This window comes from Lycorma delicatula, chromosome 11 (genome assembly GCF_047948215.1).
Source record: "Lycorma delicatula isolate Av1 chromosome 11, ASM4794821v1, whole genome shotgun sequence".
In the NCBI taxonomy this organism is placed as follows: domain Eukaryota; kingdom Metazoa; phylum Arthropoda; class Insecta; order Hemiptera; family Fulgoridae; genus Lycorma; species Lycorma delicatula.
The window spans coordinates 61,170,446-61,189,815 of NC_134465.1; the positions used below are offsets into that span (position 1 = coordinate 61,170,446).

The following is a 19,370-nucleotide window of genomic DNA, read 5'->3' on the forward strand; positions in this document are numbered from 1 at the left end:
TTTTTTTAAATTACTGAGAGTATTTAAACTGAATCCCATTATTCATAATTGAATTTGATAGTTGTCATATTCTCATGCTATTACATATATAAACCACAAACTAAAGAAAATAATCTTTTCCAGATCATAGCCTTTACATACAAGAATTACCTAACCCACTACTATGAATGTAGAAATATTATTTGTATTTCATTTTTAGTTGTTTATAATTTAATAATATTAATTTAAATTATTACATGTTTAAAACATAGAACAATATAGATATAGAATGATATAGTTTTGACTCATAGACATTTTGAATTTAATAATGAACATTTTATACAGCTTAACTTATATCTATAACAAGAAATTTATTTATTATCACTGATTCAATTTTAAAGGTACTAAACATTAATTTATATAAATACTATAACACAATAATATTATTAATTACAGGAGACAAGTTAACTGATTATTTTAATTTATAAATATATATTTAATATTTATAACTTACAATAAAATACAATATACAAATATCAATATTTATTTTTTAAATAAATAATAAAATGCTATGAGAATTATACATAAGCATTTTACTATACTAAAAATATTAATGATAAAGACAATCATATATATATATATATATATATATATATAATACATATATGTACTGAATTTGTATAAATGTAATTGACACTTTTCAAGCCTTGCCTTACCATTACTGATGATATTATTTTTCATATACATTATTACTTTATAATACTTATAAATAGATAAATAAATAAATAAATAGAGAAAGAAATAGTAAGTGTAAGAAAGAAATTAGTTTTAAATAACATCATCATTATCATTTTCATACACCATAATTAATATTATTGCATTATAATGATTATGTATTTGCATTTTTTTATTATATACTCGTAATTTATAAATACATAATTGTAATAATGCTAATAAATTTATTTATGGATAAAATAACATATCATGTCATTTTGTCAAATAAATTTCAAACAACAGTTTCGACATTGTCAGACATCTGTTGAAATTGTTCTTGACCTGTAACATAAAAAAAAAGCATAAAAATAATTAAATAAATGTTTATTAAAATTAATAATAACAGTGTTAGTTAAACCTTTTGTCAAGAATAATAAGCATACACTGCCAGACTTACTAGGTAAAGTGATTCTTTGTCGCTTTCTTCACCAAATATACGGTTTATAAATTATGCCAAACCCACCAAAATCCAGATTACAAGGATCGGTTGTATAGTGAATAACATTTCTCTCTGAGAAAATAGCTGTGATTGGAACCTCGGGCACTTTAAATGGATTATTCTCATACGAAAGACCAAGACAGATTATATAAAGTAAGAATATATATAATAGGGATATATATATATATATATATAATATATTCCTTTCTGTTGTGGTGCAATCCATTTTATATACAGTGCTTTAACTCCATAATTGATCTAACAACAGACTATAGAGAGTTTTGAAAAAAACATGCGAGGATTAAAAAATTCCTGGATTCTTAGCTATGCTCTGTTAGGAAGGAGAGAAAGAGGATGACTAACTAAGCACTGAAATGCCGGAATAGGTCTATGATGATGATACTTTAACTCAGTCGGGGACGTTATAAATCTACGTGAGATTTCTTTTTATTGATGATTAATTAACCACATAAGCTCAAAGGTTGTTTGGAAATATAGGAATTTTATGGCTGATAAATGCTAAAACCTGACTGACATTTGAATCTGAAACCTTTTGGGATGATTGGCCATGATTCTATCATGGAGGATGGTTAGTAAATTAATTTTAACACGAGAACATTTTTTGTTTCTTTCTATGAATCATAATTGCTTGACCAATCTCATTCTCTACATTCTTAAAGTAACATAAGGTTATGTTTTTAGTTATTTGGTAATTAGCACATACATGTCAAATTGTTTTATGTGAAATTTATTCATTTTTAATCATCTTTTCACATTTTTCATACTTTATACAGTGCACAGAAAATAATGTTTGTAACAAAAAGTATTTCAAAATTTTCTTTCTTTTTAAAAGTACCAAATGACACAATAGTTCTTTTGATTGTCGTGTTAGATTATATTCTTTAAATGCAGTGGTAATTGATTAAAATACTTTACAGATACTGGTTCATTTTCATCTTCTTGAGGCAAGTATGGCCACAGAAAAATAAATGGTAGTGCTCAACTGTTGAAATCACAAACAGAAACTTTTCAAGAAGTTTGCTCCTTAATAAAAAAAATGCTTAAAAATCGGTGGTCAAAAAGAAAGGTTATAAGTAAATATTGAATAATAATAATAAAAATAAATGTTTTCTCTACTTTTTTCTAAATGCCAAACTTTTGATGTATGACTTGGTATTTTACTTTCCTGTAGGAGTTTTGTCTAGTTTCTCTTTCTTGATGGAATGATCACAGAAGTCCTACTGATTTATCATATTAATAGAATAAATTTTTGAATATATCACAAATCTAATAAAATTAATAAAAAATAAATAAAATAATTTTATTAAGTATATCAACTAATTTTAAGTATTGTCATTAATAAATTAAACATACTTTCGAGGTATGAAGCTAATTCCTGGTCATCAGCTTGCAAGGCTAATAATCTAGGAGTGTTGCCCTGCCTGTCAGTAATATTAAGACATGCACCACCAGCAACTAACATACAACATATGCTGCGACGTTTTGTTGCTGCTGCTTTATGTAATGCTGTTTGACCCCTAAACAGACAATTGGAACAACACAATAAAAAAAAAGCAAAAACAAAATGAGAACTGGTTGAATATTTATTTATTTAATAATTGTCTTATAAATAGTAAAAAGAAACTTCTCAAGTTTATAAATTTTAAAGATACTTTTCATTTTTGATTATCAATATGTTGCTTCATATTAATTTAATACTTTATCAACTTTCATAATTTTAAAAGTAGATATATTTCAAAGAAAATTTTGGTATCTGTAATCTATCAGAAGCATATTGTGATTACATACTGCTGTTAGGGGGGTTCATTTAGAACTTATAATGATAACACTTACCTCTTTTTTCTGGATCTTGGACAAGATGATGAACTATTCCGATCTACTCCAATCAGAAGCAGTTCCTTATAAGTTGACCATCTTTACTTCTATTTTATTTTTTTCCTTTTTCCTTTCTTCTTTGGATGAGTGATACAGAATTGAATTGGCCAGAAAATATTTCGTCTACGGTATTATGTTAGCATTTTCTACTAACGAGCAGGACAGACACTTCTTTATTTGGATTCAATGGGATACCAATTCTCTACGACTATAAAACAACTGAAAGACTTATTTGTATTGAGAGATTGCAAAAAAGTGAAAAGCCATGCTTCCTATTTTCTGTAAGATATTTTCTAATTTGCATCCCCTTGTTGATACCTTTTAAAGATTTAATTATTTTAAATACGTATCATCATCATCATCATCATTATTTTCATTTAGCACATATTTTATTTCTTTAAAAGATTATACATACTTTGAACAATACAATAACAAAAAGGAAAAAATTTTTCTTAAATTAAATTCTTTTTTTAGGTTCGCCCTGGACCACTTTGACCATTGCCTGGTTTGTCAGGAAGAAGAAAATATATATCATGTATTGTTTAGATATCCGTGTTTCAAGGAGGCACGGAGATATACCATGGATGCTTTGGGGTGGGTGGACATGTTTCAGCCCAAAGACATTCAATGGATTATGTTGGAAGGGCAGGAACAATGAGAGCGGCAATTGCGGGATACGCTCACACTGTCATGGAGGAGCTAAGAGTTATTGAAGAAGATTGAAAGAAAATGAGAAATAAGAGGGAGACGTCAAACTCCCCAGCCGGTGAAAAACTATGGGAAGACGTTAATGGATAAAGTACATGCGACCGAGGACTCCTGCCAGGGTATACAAAATCAGGCACCAGGTCGGACAGGTCAGTGGATGAGTGTATGGGGGGGTCCCTGCGAGTATAAGGGGGTCAGCTGGGGGTGGTGAGGCTGTGGACACCCTGCTCCCAGTGCCTGATGGCGTGTTCTCTGCTTCTGTGGAGCAATGATAGATGTCGTGCTGGTAAGTGTAGTGTTGTGTGCATACTGATGGGTAAGCATGTTTCTAAGATTGTGTGGTACGTGTGGGAGTGGCGATTGATAGGTGTGATTGTGGTCTGATGTGAGGTATCTTATGGGTGTGTGAGGCTGATCTCTGTTGACTGCAGTGTCTGAATGTGTGTGTGTGAGGGTGTATTCCCCCTTCCTGAAGTAATGCACACCAGCTCTACCAAGAACCAGGAAGGGGGTAGTCATGGTTGGAGATTTATTCGGTAGTACGCAGGAAGACATACGCATTTAAAAAAGTCTTGCGGAACCTGTTAACAAGCCCGACACTGCCCAGGTACCCATAAATGGGGTTTCTTTATCTCTTTAAAAAAATAAGCATCCTTTGTGCCAGGCTTGTCCCCATTCTTCTTTTTTCCAGTTAAACTTTTGAGTTCTTAATAGTTCTCACTTCCTTTTAGATAGAATTTCTAATCTTTTTTAGCTTCTCTTTTTTGAATCTTCTAATGATCTTTCTATCACTATTTTATCAGTTCTTTTCTTATCATGATATCCCAGCTAATCAGCATTTTTATTCTGAACCGCTCCAATTAAGCTTTCTCATTCATTCTTCTCATTACTTCTCCATTTTTCATTCTATCTGCCTATTTAATTTTCTCCAATCTACTTTATGCCCACATTTAAAATGTCTTCAGTCCTTCTCTTTTTCTCTATCTTAGTTTCATACATAACACTAATTTGATAGCAAGAAACTCCACTCTTGTAGTTTCTTTCTATAAAATTCTTTTTTAGGCATTCCTTTTTTTCTTATTTGGATGCTTAGTTGTTTCCTTTGGGTATGCTATTCGTACAGAACCATTTTGGGTCAATGGCGCTGATGTAGTGGCCAGACGTGTGGATCTCCTTGTTTGGAAGAGGGTGGAGATGTACAGGAGATGGAAGACTGGTAAGTGGATGCAGAAGAATTGCTTGTCTGCAAGTGGCAAAAGAGATGGGATCATCAATGAAATGCAGATGGACCTAGACACTGATCCCTGACCTTCAGAGGTGGCTGTATTAAAAACTCCTTTGACATAAAAAAAAAAAATCAATCTTATTTTGAGTTTTATTTTCCTGTTCAATAATACATTAAGCCTAGGTAGTACTGGTTTACTTGTTCAATTCATCTTTTTTGTTTGTAGACAGATATTCATTGGCTAATTGTCTCTATCCTCATTATTTTTGTTTTCTTAATAGTCATTTTCATACCATTTTCTATCAAAATGTTTTTTTTTTTTTTAATTTTCAAATTACTGCTGAATATTCAGCGTATCATCTCCTAAAAATACCATGTCTTCTGCAAACTTATATAATTTATTTTCCTTTCTTTTACACTTATCCTTTTTGTAGAGCATTTTAATCATATGTTCACTGTTCATATTATACAACAAAAAAATCATGCTTCTTATTTATATTACCTTTTACACTGTTATAGATATAGGTATAAAATTTAGTAGAAACTTCCAGAAAATACTTGTAAAAGTAAAAATATATCATCTGTCTAAACTGAAATTTCAGATTTCATATAAATTATTGGTAAAACAGGAAGAACATACAAATTTAAAAGAATTTTCAACTACCTTAATTTTAGCAGACAAACTTTGTGTCTAATTTTTTTAAATAAAATCTTTTAATATATTTTTATTTTAATCAGGCTTAACCTCTACAGGCTGTATATTTATTTTAAAATTCTCTTACATTCTTCCTTCTTTATATAAAAAGATATTTTAATATTTTCTTATTAACAGAATGGGTACATTCTATTACAATTTTTTTAAAGAGCAATAGTTAGGAGTGAAAAAATTTTCAAAGACTTTTTCATATATCACTTTTTTGAAAAAATTGATCCGAGCCTCCAAATGTTTCTAATTAATTAATATTTTTAGTTTAATTAACTTAAGCTGAACATACATTATAAAAATAAATTTAGAACAGTTTTAAACGATTAATTTATCAAGACAATATTTATCAGGAATTAAAGTAGCAATAAGCTTTACAATAATGCACGGTCTGATAAAAAATAAGAAAAATATCTAGATTATAAATATAAATAACATATAATTAACACAAACCTTTCATTGTCAGCCATATTTAATATAGATGTTGGAGCACAAGCAATAAGGTATTTAACAATATCTTTATGACCGTAACGTGCACCATAATGAAGAGCTGTCTGACCTGATGAATCAATTGATAGTAATGAATAACCTTGACTATGAAGCTCTTTTAACTGCAAACAGGTATAATTTATTAACAGATCAACAAAAAAATAATAATAAAAAGTGGTATATTTAATCATATTTTATGTATTACACATTATAAACATATCTATATGCAAATAATTTAGTTATATTTTGTATTTTAATGATTGATAGAATGGAGAAAAAATTTCCTTTATTTAATTATGTTTAGTGAAAAAGCTACTTTCTACTTGAGCTGAAAGATTATCATAGATGGTTGTGTTATAAAATTGGGTGCAAACAATTCACATAAGAAAATTTCTACAGGACTCACCAAAAATAAATTTTTCTTGTGGTTTAATTATTTTGAAAATGTATGTTACTTTACTTTTTTGACCTAAAAGTGTGAATACTATATGATGACCAGATAACAGGAAAATATGAAAACAGGATTAATTTTTAACCACCACCAAATTTCTTACCTAACATCTCAAGTGTACCATGATTGCAATGATACATAAAAATTACTTCAAAATAATTATGCCAACAGCAAATAATAATTATGGTCTTGTTTCTTAGTTTTTTATTTTATAAATCTAATCTATTAATAGTGATGACCAACAAAAGTAAGAGTACACTACTTTGTTTCATCCAGTTACGCAACAGAACTTTCACAAATTTATAACTGTTTTATAATTTCTAGGGATATCCTTCATTCTGAATTCTATACATTCTTTCCTTCTGGGTAAGGGTATCACATAGATTGGTGCGTATTTTTGAGCCAGTATAATCCAGTATTTGTAAATGATACGACCCAGTATTTGTTTTACTTTCAAATAAATGATGACTTTCTATAATATGATTAAAGTTCCATGGAGCGTAGTTTGTAATTTAGATCACTCATGCGCTAGTATTATGTTGTTTATTTATTCATGTCAGTTTATCAAAGGAACACTGCATAAATACATTATTCTTTCGTGAAAGAAAAGTGTTTTGATCATATAAAAGCAGTTTTGTGTCTATTTTCAAAAATGAATATGTTTCTTCATTTAAAAGAATACAAAAACTTTACATAATGTTTAATACTGATGGTAGTTCGAGAGAACTGGATGGAAATGTATCTGACATAGTCCAGAAAATATTGATACTGTTAGAGTGGCACTGCAAAGAAGCCTAAGTAAATCAATCAGGAAAGTTGCATAACTGGGGATATCCAGGTGATCTGTGCCACAAATTTTGAAAAGTGATTTGAATTTGTGTTCATAAAAATTGATAAGTGTTGTCTAAAAATTACAGTTCAAATTAAACATCAAACTTCCTATATGGGCTGCAAATCAAAAAGTTATTAGAACAAAGTATGGTATTTTTTAGTAAGGTACATTTTCACTTAAACAATGGGATTAATAAACAAAGTATGCATTTTTAGACATTACAGTAACCACAACTGCTTCATAAGAAGGTGCATCATGCAACAAGAATTACAGTACTTCAAGGCATCCCAAGGCACTGACAAATATTGTCAATGTTCTTTGAGTAGACTGTGAACAGTGAATGCTATTTACTGTTTAATTTCTTTTTTTTAAGCTTCTTGTTGTAAGTTTGCCATTATAGACTCACTAGTTGTTGTGGAATGGAATTAGACCACATCTGGTAAATGTTGTTTAAAACGTCATGAGAAAAACTTTTAATAAAAAATAATTTCAAACAGATTGCCTGATGGGTTTATGTGTGGAGAGAACTGGCTCCTGAATAGATAAAATTTAAACCTGATTTTCTTTAGGGCTTTTCTAGAAAATAAATTTTTCTGAAAAAGCTACAAAGTTGTTTATAGGACTACTGAGTGTAACTGAGGGTTCTAATCATTGATGCCTTTATAGAGATAAAAGATATTTATTTCAACAGATCAAGAACACAGCAGTTTGGATTGATGAATTTGCCAGATGTAATGGAGGTCATATTAAACACGTCTGTCATTAAATCTCAAGTAACTGGTTATCGTTTTATATTTTCCTTTCTATAATTAAAATAAAAATTTAAAAACAAAAAAAATACTGGATCATTTTAATATATAACCTGATAGGCTTTCTTAATACCTGTAAAGGATATAATATTTTTATATTTTTGTGGAAGGGATAATAACTCCTTCCTGTCAATCATCTAGCACGTGTAGAAAAATATACCAAATAATTGAAGAGTATGAAATAAGCAAAAAATGCCAGTTGATTGCTCAAAAACAACTAGCATCTATATACAAAAAAAAAACTGATTAATCTTTATCAGGTAACTTTATAAAAAAAGACACGTACTTAAACGATTAAGGTTATGATGTATTTAAATATTATAAATGATAACGGTTTAGTTATAACACAAGTTAACAACATAAATAAGACTAACCATCTTGACGTCGCCACTACGTGCCGCTTTAATGACGTCATCTGAGGTTTTCTCCAGAAGATCGCTATAAAAGCAAATAAATCAAATTATTAATAAATAAAATTAAAAAAAAATAAAATTATTTACCACAATATTGTAAAGAAATAAATTGTGTTATTAAACATTTAATAATACAAAAATTACAAAACTTTACATCTACAAGAGGAAAAAAAACGTTCTTGCACTTTTAATCTTTTTTAATATTACTTTAAAACAATACACATTCTCAAGGCCAATAAAATAATTTTTTTTTTTAATAAATGTTATTATAGAAAATTCCTGCATTGAGCTGGTTATTTATATCAGCAATATTTTTATTTTTTTCCAATTTTTTTTTACTTTCCATTTCTTTCAAATCATAAATGAATTTTTAACAAATAATGTTCAATTTTCTTGGATTTTTAAAAATTCATTTACAAAGTACGTACTTCTATTCACCCTTCCCAACTAGATTTACATAAGTTAATCATTTTTTTCAATTTATGAGTAGGCTTTTATTTACATTGATATTAAAAGAACTCTCACTTAATTTTCTTCAATCTTCTTCAAGAAATATTATTTCTGCCATATAATTAAACTTTTTTCTATATTGTTAATGACCAAAAGATAATTTTCTTCAATCTTCTTCAAGAAATATTATTTTTGCCATATAATTAATCTTTTTTCTATATTGTTAATGACCAAAAGATCATATTCTTAAAGACAACAAGATGTTAACATTCAATTTAAGTGTTTTACCAAGAGTAAATGGTCAATCAAATTTAAATATGTAGAATGTAAATAAAAAAAAGAAATCCAATGATAAGTAAAAACAATATTAATTCAAAAATTTTCAACTATCTTTGTCAAATTGTAAAAGAAAACATGGTTGTCTATTGTTTGGGTAATTTTAACAATTTTAAAAAACCTGAAGGTCTATTCTCATAGTGAAGAATGTAAAATAAATAAAACAAATTTTAAAATAATACTTAAGAAAAAATAATACCTTTTTAATTCTTTACATTTAAAAAAAAAACTATTATCAAAGCTGGTGTCTAATTGTAAACACACTATCAACAACTTATTAATTGGTCATTGTCTTTAAAAACACTAACGTTTCCAGAACAGAAATACAATTTTTTTTTATATCTTTTAATAGGTATTTTAAATTTGTTTTGTTATTTTTTTAAACTTAATTTATTTAAATTTTCTTTTTCTTTACAAAAGAAAGAAGGGCCTACAACAAACAAATGATACAAAAGACAAAAAAAAAGATACTGTTTACAAGAAACATAAAAGACGAGAAAACTTGCATGTTATTAAAATAACAAAATTAATCTCTAAAAAAAACATGTTGTCTATTTTGAAGTTCATAATACAATTTCAAAAAATGATGATGATAAACAAAAAAAACGTTCAATTATCTGGTGGACTGTACTATAATTTTTTATTTCAAAAACGTTTACTTTAAAACTTTACTTGAAAAAAACTTACAACAGGACTGATCACAAACAGATGTCCTTTACAAAATTGAAAAAACAATCATGTTTTTGGACATGATGGTCAATGATTATTTAATTTAAAAATTTAACTTTTGTCCTGACAAACCAAAACAAAATTCGTAATTAACATTTAAAAAAGAAATCTACTTGAAAATATTTTCAGTTTCTTTGTGACCAAAGACAACTGCAAAAACATCAGATTAGTTTTATATGCAAAATAAGGTATTTGTATAATAAGAAAGAATTATTAAAAAAAAAAAAAATTAAATTTCACTTAATTACTATTAAACAACAGAATTACAATCTTCTCATTTCATAACAGTTCACATAGCAAAATCACAAATGAAACTTATGTATAACAGATGATACCATATTATAATGAATTTTAAATACAATCACTGACTGATTTCTACAATATTTCAGGGAACTCTGGATACTAGGCCAGATTTTTGAATTAGAACTCATAAAGTCATTTGCATCTCATGCTTGTATAATGAGTGTACCTCTACCTAGTTACAATCATAGATAATCTGGCCAGAAGTTGTTATGGATTAACACCAAATAATGTAATGGGGCAGTATTAAGGAGCAATTAGCATTAAAATATAACTAACAGGAATGAATAAGTCTCAAATGATCCTGAATGGAAAGGCTAGCAGTAACCAAATTGACTGGTTGAGTGCTATTTTGACGAGGTCTGTAAATAAAGTAATGATACTAATTTTTTTGGCAGCCAAAGTGGCAACACTGTAAAGTCACTAGTAAACATATGGTTATATGAACAGCTGATTTATATTAGGTATTAATATTTTTAGTCTATTGTTGCCGTGTGAGATGTAAAGAAACTTTTTGTGAAACGAGTTTTTGCTCTGGGTAACAAAAATGAGTGTGATACTTATTATGAGCAATGTTATGCAATCAAGTTTTGTGTTAAGCTCAGTGAGAATGCTACTGAAATTTTTTCAAAATTGAAAAGGGTGAACGGAGACTGCGCTCTGTCACGAACCCAACATGATTTTTAAGCATTTTCAGATGGCTAGGAATCAGTTGCAAATGATCCACGCTCTGGAAGACTGTTAATGTCAAAAAGTGACAACAATGTTGAGCGAATAAGAGACTTGATACGATATGACCAGCGATTAACTGTCATAATGATAGCAGAACAATTGAATTTCAATTGTACCACAGTTCATCAAATTTTGACCAACGAATTGGACATGAAAAACGTTTGTGTAAAATTGGTCACAAAAAATCTCACTTTTGAACAGAAAAACAAGGTGGAAGTGTGCCACGATCTTCTAGGGCGAATTGAAACTGATCCTGATTTTCTAAAAAATGTTTTTACTGATGATGAATCTTGGATATTTGAGTACAACCCAGAAACAAAATGACATAGCAAGGAGTGGCACACTTCAAACTCACCACATCCCAAAAAAGTAAAAATGAGCCAATCAAAAAACCAAAACCATGCTAATTTGTTTCTTGACAGTAATGGCATTGTCCATAAGGAGTCTTTGCCTACAGGACAGACTGTATAAATCAATATCTTTACTGAGAAATTCTTGAAAGATTGCAGAAAAGAATTGCCCGCTGATCCAGCCATCAAAGATGACTGGATGTTGCATCATGACAATGCACCTAGTCACACTGCACTCTCAATAAGTTTTTGGCAAAGAAAAACATTCCTGTAGTTCCTCAACCACCTTATTCACCTGACTTGAGTCCCAGTGACTTTTTCCTGTTCCAGACTTTAAAAAAAAACACCTCAAAGGACATCATTTTGGAACAGTAGAAAACATAAAAAAAAAAATGTAACTGACCATCTGAACGATATTCTGGTTTCTGATTTCCAACACTGCTATGAAGATTGGGAAAACCATTTGAAGCGTTGTGTGGCTTCCCAAGGGAACTATTTCAAAGGTGATAGGATCCATGTATAATTAGATTGCAAATAAAAAGTTTTTCTGAACCAGTTCATTATTTTATTTACGGATATCGTATGCAGAACGTATACTCTCCATAGTCAATAATAAGTTTTCAGGAGTAGAAAAATTATTGCAACTATTTAATGTAAGATTAACAAGAAATAAATATTTGGTTACGTATGAAAATTATACATTTGTTTGCTATAAAAATCTTTACTGAAAGATAACAAAACAAAAAAAGGCAAAGAATTACAAAACTTTCCCGATGCTGCCCTTATGTCCAAGAAAATGTTTAAAAATTAAAAAAAAATAAGTTGTAAATATTATTTGGTTTCTACAAATGAAAAAAAAATATTTAGTGCCGTAATGTCAATTTTTAATTTTATTACATAAAATAAATAGAATTAAAAAATGTGAATATTATTGTAAAATATAACTTATTATTGATAATAATTATGTGAATGAAAATAGTTTTTTCCAATTGCTTTGGCTGATTGGGTACAAGAGGCAGGTTTGAACCATAATTGTGAAAAAATCAAAATGTTGAGTAAATAATTTGGGTCCAATTGGACCCATTGATCAACTGACATTTTTATTTTAAATATTTGCGGTAATAAAATTATAATTGATAAAAAACATCAAAATTATAAATAAAAACAACAACTTGAAAAACACATAAAATACCAGAAATTATGAAAAAATTCAAAACCTTTCTATATTATGAAGTTCTGTCTCAAGATCCCTTTTATTGTAAAAAATTCCCATGTTTACACTAATATTAGATACAGCTGGATTTTCAATTTTGAAAATTAGATTTAAAAAAATAATATTCAAAATATGTCTCCCATTCAGGTTTCTTGTTATTTTGGGACTTAAAAGTTCATTTATTACAGCAATTATTTACTACAATAAGTTGGCCCGGTTTGATGCAATGTTATTCAACAATGCTATAAAGAGTTACACTTTAATAATAATAAAAAAAAGATATGGGCTCTCCAATGACATAAAAAGTCAATCCAAAGTTGGTATATATAACCAAATATTTGTGCCAAATTTCAACTCTTTTGGTTTTCAAATAATGTTGAATATCTTCGCTCCCTTAAATTCAACTGACCTAACATTTTTTTTATTTTAAATAATTAAATAAGCACTTCTTACACCATAAAGTTTAATTCTCTATGACTACAATACAAAAGTTCAAAATAGTAAAAACTGTCCTTCCACCTTTTTTAATTTCGTCTAAAATTTAATGACATAAATACACCTTATATAAAAACAATTTTTGAGCTATTTTCAAAAATATTAAGTTGAACCACAGTGAAGATATTAGTAAAATATGGAACAACATATGTACATACATTCATACATTTTCTATTAACTTTGACAACTTATTTTTGCTTTTCTGGACTATGGAGCATCTTGAAACATTGACATTTTGCAAAAAACCCTGATATTCTAAATTTTGGTCAATCAGTATACTTTCTCTTTATAACTATGTTGATGTAGTAACAGAACAGTAGCTGCGAAAGTAAAATATATGTAGCAAAATAAGAACGAGATAGACATCATCTCTCTATTGAGTTGGAGGCCATTTTTTGTTAATCTGTTTATTAAAAAGATAAAAATAATTTAGAGTTATACTAGTATAATAGTAAATAACTCAAGTCCAAATAAAGAGTGAGTAAATTAATGGTATACTTTGGTTATTGAGGCCCAATTACTTAAACTGCATCTAAGTTTTTAGTGTATTGTAGGTTAGTGTAGAAGGTTGGTGTGTTTACCATCTCATTCAACAAATACACATTTCAAGGCTTGGCCAGATTATCTATACTTTATTGCTAACGGTTACTTAATATTTTCCACTTGCCACCATTCTGTAGCTGGATTTTAATTAACAACTCCTGGCCAACCCAGAGATGTAACAAACGTACATTTAACATAACCAAACAAAGGACACAGCTGACAAAAGGCCCTTGAATATAAATCGCTCTATTAGATATTAGCAGATTGCTGACTTATTATAAAAATCAATCAATTAGGCTTCTACACAATTTTGAGACAATATAATCTTAAAAAAAGTGAATGAGTTTTTACTTTTTTAAATTTGTTATCTTAATTTTTTATTTGTATAAAATTAAACTTTTATTAGTTTCTTTATGTGATTTTTAGACTTTACATTCAGATTTTTACATTCGATTTTTAGGATGTACATTCAGAAACAAGGAAAAACCTCTTTAATAAAAAATTCTTGTCCCTACCCATTTGTGACATATTTTACTACATATTACACTACCTTGTTAAAATATCTTAAGCCTTAAAAAAATATATTTTTAATTCTGCTTATTTCTGTTGTAAGTTATCTCTACAAAAAATGAAAACTTATTACACCAATGTTGTTGTCATTAACTTTAGTGATTTTTGGTTATTTTTCCTGATAATAAATGTTCAGAATATAATTAAAGTGAATTTGTCAAAGATAGAAATTTTTCAAAATGACTTACAGATTATTATGTACACATATGTAGCAGCTTATGAGTAACAAAAGAATGTAAGGTACAGTTAAATTATTAAACCTACCCCACATATAAATTATTAACTGATCCATACATAATAATTTTTTTCAGAGCAAAATAGTTTAAAAGAAAGACCATATAAGAAAAAGGAGGTATTCGATAACAACATAATTCATTAGTGATTAACATTGTTTTATCAAATGCACACTAATTACTTAAATGTGTGTTTTATTAAAGAAAACAGATCAGCTTTTAATTTTAGACAATTGTTTACTTGAAAAAGTGTACATCTCAGTGTTATGTAAAGCTGAAAGGAAGTTTAAAATCAGGTACATATATATAATGTAATTATTAAAGAACATCAAATCATATATAATAAAGAAACTATCATTATGATAAATAAAAAAATATATTATTATTTAAAAGAGACAAATTCAAATACATATATATACAGAAAGAGTTTTAATAGCAGCTTATTAAATACTAAAAAATAATGAAAGTGTGTGTGCATGTGTATTGTGAATATATATACACAAAAAAAACTTACCTGATATTTAAAAAATTCAAACCAAATAATTTTTCATGAATTTTCCTGAGCATGCAATAACAAATAATAATAAAATGGTGAACCAACACATCAATAATATTAAAAAAATGTGATAATTACAAAACTAATTGTTAACATTAATAAAATAATGCATATTTTACAAGACAGTGAAATATATATATATTTATTTATTTATATACATAAACAGATAATATACAGTAGAAAATAAATAATTCTACAATATTGATAATATAAAATTTAACAATATTGTTATTATTGTTTATAGTAATTCTAGCCGAGAATAAAAAGGATTTAGAAGAAACAATGAATGGCATAGATGAAGTCCTACGCAAGAACTATCGCATGAAAATAAACAGCGAAACGAGCCTTCAGTAAGAAATATAATTTGTTTACAACAAAATTAATTTAAATGTCAGGAAAAGATTTTTGAAAGTATATGTTTGGAGTGTCGCTTTATATGGAAGTGAAACTTGGACAATCGGAGTATCTGAGATGAAAAGATTAGAAGCTTTTTTTGTGGTGCTATAGGAGAATAAGAATTAACATTCTTATTTGTCGCAATACCTCTGTATTGCGACAAATAGATGAAGAAAGAAGCATTTGGAAAAATATAGTTAAAAGAAGAGACAGACTTATAGGCCACATACTAAGGCATCCTGGAATAGTCGCTTTAATATTGGAAGGACAGGTAGAAGGGAAAAAATGTGTAGGCAGGCCACGTTTGGAATATGTAAAACAAATTGTTAGGGATGTAGGATGTAGAGGGTATACTGAAATGAAACGACTAGCACTAGATAGGGAATCTTGGAGAGCTGCATCAAACCAGTCAAATGACAAGACAAAAAAAAAAAAAAAACTCTGTTACTAAACAAGTCTAAAGGAACAAAATTAATCATTGAAAATAAAAATGAATATTAATGAAATTTACTTATAAAGATAAATAATTACATTTAATAAATTACCATAAAAAACCTATTTAAAATTAAATATTTAACAACACACTTTTAAATTAACTTTTATTTAATGATGAATTAATTCACCGTAGAAGCTTATAAAGAAACTTGTGGGAATGTAAAATGGAAATTTATCGCTAATGAAAAATGCCATACCTTACCGGGATTCGAACTCGAGACCTCCAGATGAAAAGCCGAGACGCAATCATTCCGACAAGGAGTCCTGAAAAGAATTTGCATGTTTTTGTTGACTGTTTTTAACGGCTTACAAAAAACAATATTGTAATAAGACCAGTATAACGGACCTGAAGTAATGGATTCCTGCCAATTTAGAAGATATAATAATGGAAGGTATCCAGAAGGGGACTAAAAGGGATCCTTTTTCTAAGGCTAACAAGTCTGTTTAATAATCGTTCAACTTCAATTTGGGTCTGGTTCTGCAGGTCAAGAGGATATGAATATAAATATTTCAGGAAAGACTTGTTAAGATTAGTATTACACAAAGAGTTTAAGTGAGAATATTCTGAAAGGAGTTACTATGCGAGTCAGTGAAGGGGCGAATATCTAGTGCAAACGAGTTCAACACGATTAAGGTGATGTCACAAGCATTCCAGTGTGGCAGCGGGTGAATGCAGGAAAAGTGTACGGTGAGTTACTACAGACAATTAGTAAAAGGAGTAAAGTATTAAATTTATTCATAAACTATAATAGTTTTATTTGTGAACAGCACAGTATGTGCAGAGAATAGAATTGAAAGAACTTTAGACTAATCTTATCTTTGTAGTAATACAAGGTGTAAACATTAGCTGTCATTATAGTGTCTTTCATCAATGGGACTGAATTCTGGTTTTTGTGATTAACTACCTATAAGTAAATCATATCCTTACTTGAAATTCTATTTTGTTGTAATTTATTATTATTATTATTATTATTGACATTTATAGATATTATTATTATTATTATTATTGCTATTATTGATTTATCTTATTTTATTTATGTTCTATATTATTAAAATAATAAATTGTAATTAAATAAATATTTTCAATTGTTAATCTCTCAATATCCTGATCGAGCTGCGAACACGCAACTATATAAACCCAATTTTAATTATTAAGATTTTTAAAAAAAATTTAATTAATAAACTTTTACTTTCACATACAGACCTTATTGCATTGTTTTCAATTATTTACGATCATAATTATAGGCTGAGACCATATTACAATTGTGGTATGCTTTTATGTTTTTGGTGATGGATGAAGACTGAAATGTATGAAAAATGTCAAACCTGACAAAGATTCAAATCTAGAACATTTGAACAAAAGTTAGAGATGCTACTCTATGTTAGAGATGTTAGAAATGTTATGGAGGTTAATGGAGTGGTGACCTCCATCACCTCCAGTAAGATATAGGGATATTATGTACCTTGATATAGGGATCAATTAGATATTTAATTAAAATTAATCTTAGTTTTAATTAAATATTTATTTTATAAGGATCTAATTTAAATTAACTTTTAATTAAATTAAATAAGATCTTCTAGGGATTGTATTTCTTGTTAGGCAAGGCATTTTTCATATTCCAAAAAAAATCATTATTACTATCATAGTAACATTAATTAGGTATCAGGCTGATGTTGCTATATAAATAAAAAAATATAATAATACATTAGTGATATGTTTGTACCATTAATTAAATTTACTAAATAACCTATTAAAATTAAATTTCATGACTCTATAATGTTTATCAAGGTTAAACAGTTATAGAACAAGGAAATATTGGGAAGGAAATATCCCAAACCACAAATGTATTTGAATATTTTTAATACATACTTGGATAAACTGTAATATTTAAGAATTGAAATTAAAGGACACAAGAAATAAATTTCCGTGACATTAATACTTATGCATTCAGACTAGTTTTGAGAATGGAAACAAGACAATTGTTAAAAATAGTTCCTACCTGGAGCTAGATCAAGTAAGGTCAGTTGTATAGAGGCGGATAGTGCTATATGAAGATAAAATATTGTTCTCCTTGATAATAAAGACATACTTAATAAAGACTTGATGAAAAGAGCATACTTAATAAATATTGTTGGCACAAAAAACTATCACTGACTTAATATTTTATTTGTACAAAATATTTAAAGATATACAGGGCTGCAGATAATATATCCAGCATAAATACACTCTTAGAGGCATCTTAGAGAAAATAATTTACAACATTAATGTCAAAGAAAGATGACTAAGAAAGCATCTAATTAAACATTTCAATTTTCGCAGAAGAATGTACAATACTGAATTACAGGAGTACAAGTAAAAATCAGTTATCATGATTTAAATAAAGCAATTTTTAAAATTGCATTAACTTTAGTAAATAAGAGATCGATTAATTTAATGTGTGTCTACATTATTACACAAACTTAGGAAGAAAAACCATAATCATTAGAGAAACAAAATCTCTGAAAAAAATGATCTTGTATACTTTAAACTGGAATAAAATAGATATAGAAATATCAGAATCCAAAACATTTTTTAAATGTTAAAAACGTAATATATAACAAACTTATTCATCACTGCAAGCTTATTCCTAAAAATTATTGAATGTTAATTATTGCAATCAAGCCAATATATATTTCTTCACCTGATGTTAAATTTGTAGTTACCATCATGAAATTTCTTCCACAAAAAACAGGAACAACCTTAATTTGAGCCTCTTTGGATGAATGCCAAATATCAAAACTGATTTTAAAGCGTTTTATTTCACTTGTACGTAGAATGAATTATATATTATTTTCAGAATAAACAGTCATTTATTAAAATAAAAGTAAAAAGTAAATAAATAAATATTATATTAATTTAAGAGATTGTGTTAATTTTTAAACATATCAACAGAAAAAAATTCAGATGTACAAATAAAAACACCTGATCCTTCAAAACAAAGAAATTGTAAAATTATTGAGATTCTACTGTATATGTAAAGAAACAGAAACAAAATATGCAACAAGATTCATATAAGTTACTAGAAAAAAAATATCAAATTAACACTTATTTATACAAGCATAGACATATATGAACACATACGCAAGGTACAAGAATTTTAATGAATAAAAATATAAAATGTAGATGTTTGTATTAGTAAAAAGAACATTAAATATTAACTCAATTAAAATATAAAGAAATCTTAATCAATAAACCGTAATAAAACTTCATAGTT

General features: G+C 27.9%; 1 protein-coding gene across 1 annotated transcript in view; it reads right to left on the bottom strand.

The window, feature by feature from the left end:
* Window positions 1–898: 898 nt before the first annotated feature.
* The window catches only part of rdgA (retinal degeneration A), a 369,811-nt gene continuing 351,339 nt past the window's right edge, over window positions 899–19,370 (bottom strand). Inside the window, exons 17-20 of the mRNA XM_075378003.1 lie at window positions 8,680–8,743; window positions 6,178–6,335; window positions 2,567–2,730; window positions 899–1,035 (exon numbers count right to left, since the gene is read on the bottom strand). Of these exons, the coding sequence (XP_075234118.1) occupies window positions 986–1,035; window positions 2,567–2,730; window positions 6,178–6,335; window positions 8,680–8,743 (436 nt within the window). The 3' untranslated portion in view covers window positions 899–985. The remainder of the gene's footprint in view (window positions 1,036–2,566; window positions 2,731–6,177; window positions 6,336–8,679; window positions 8,744–19,370) is intronic.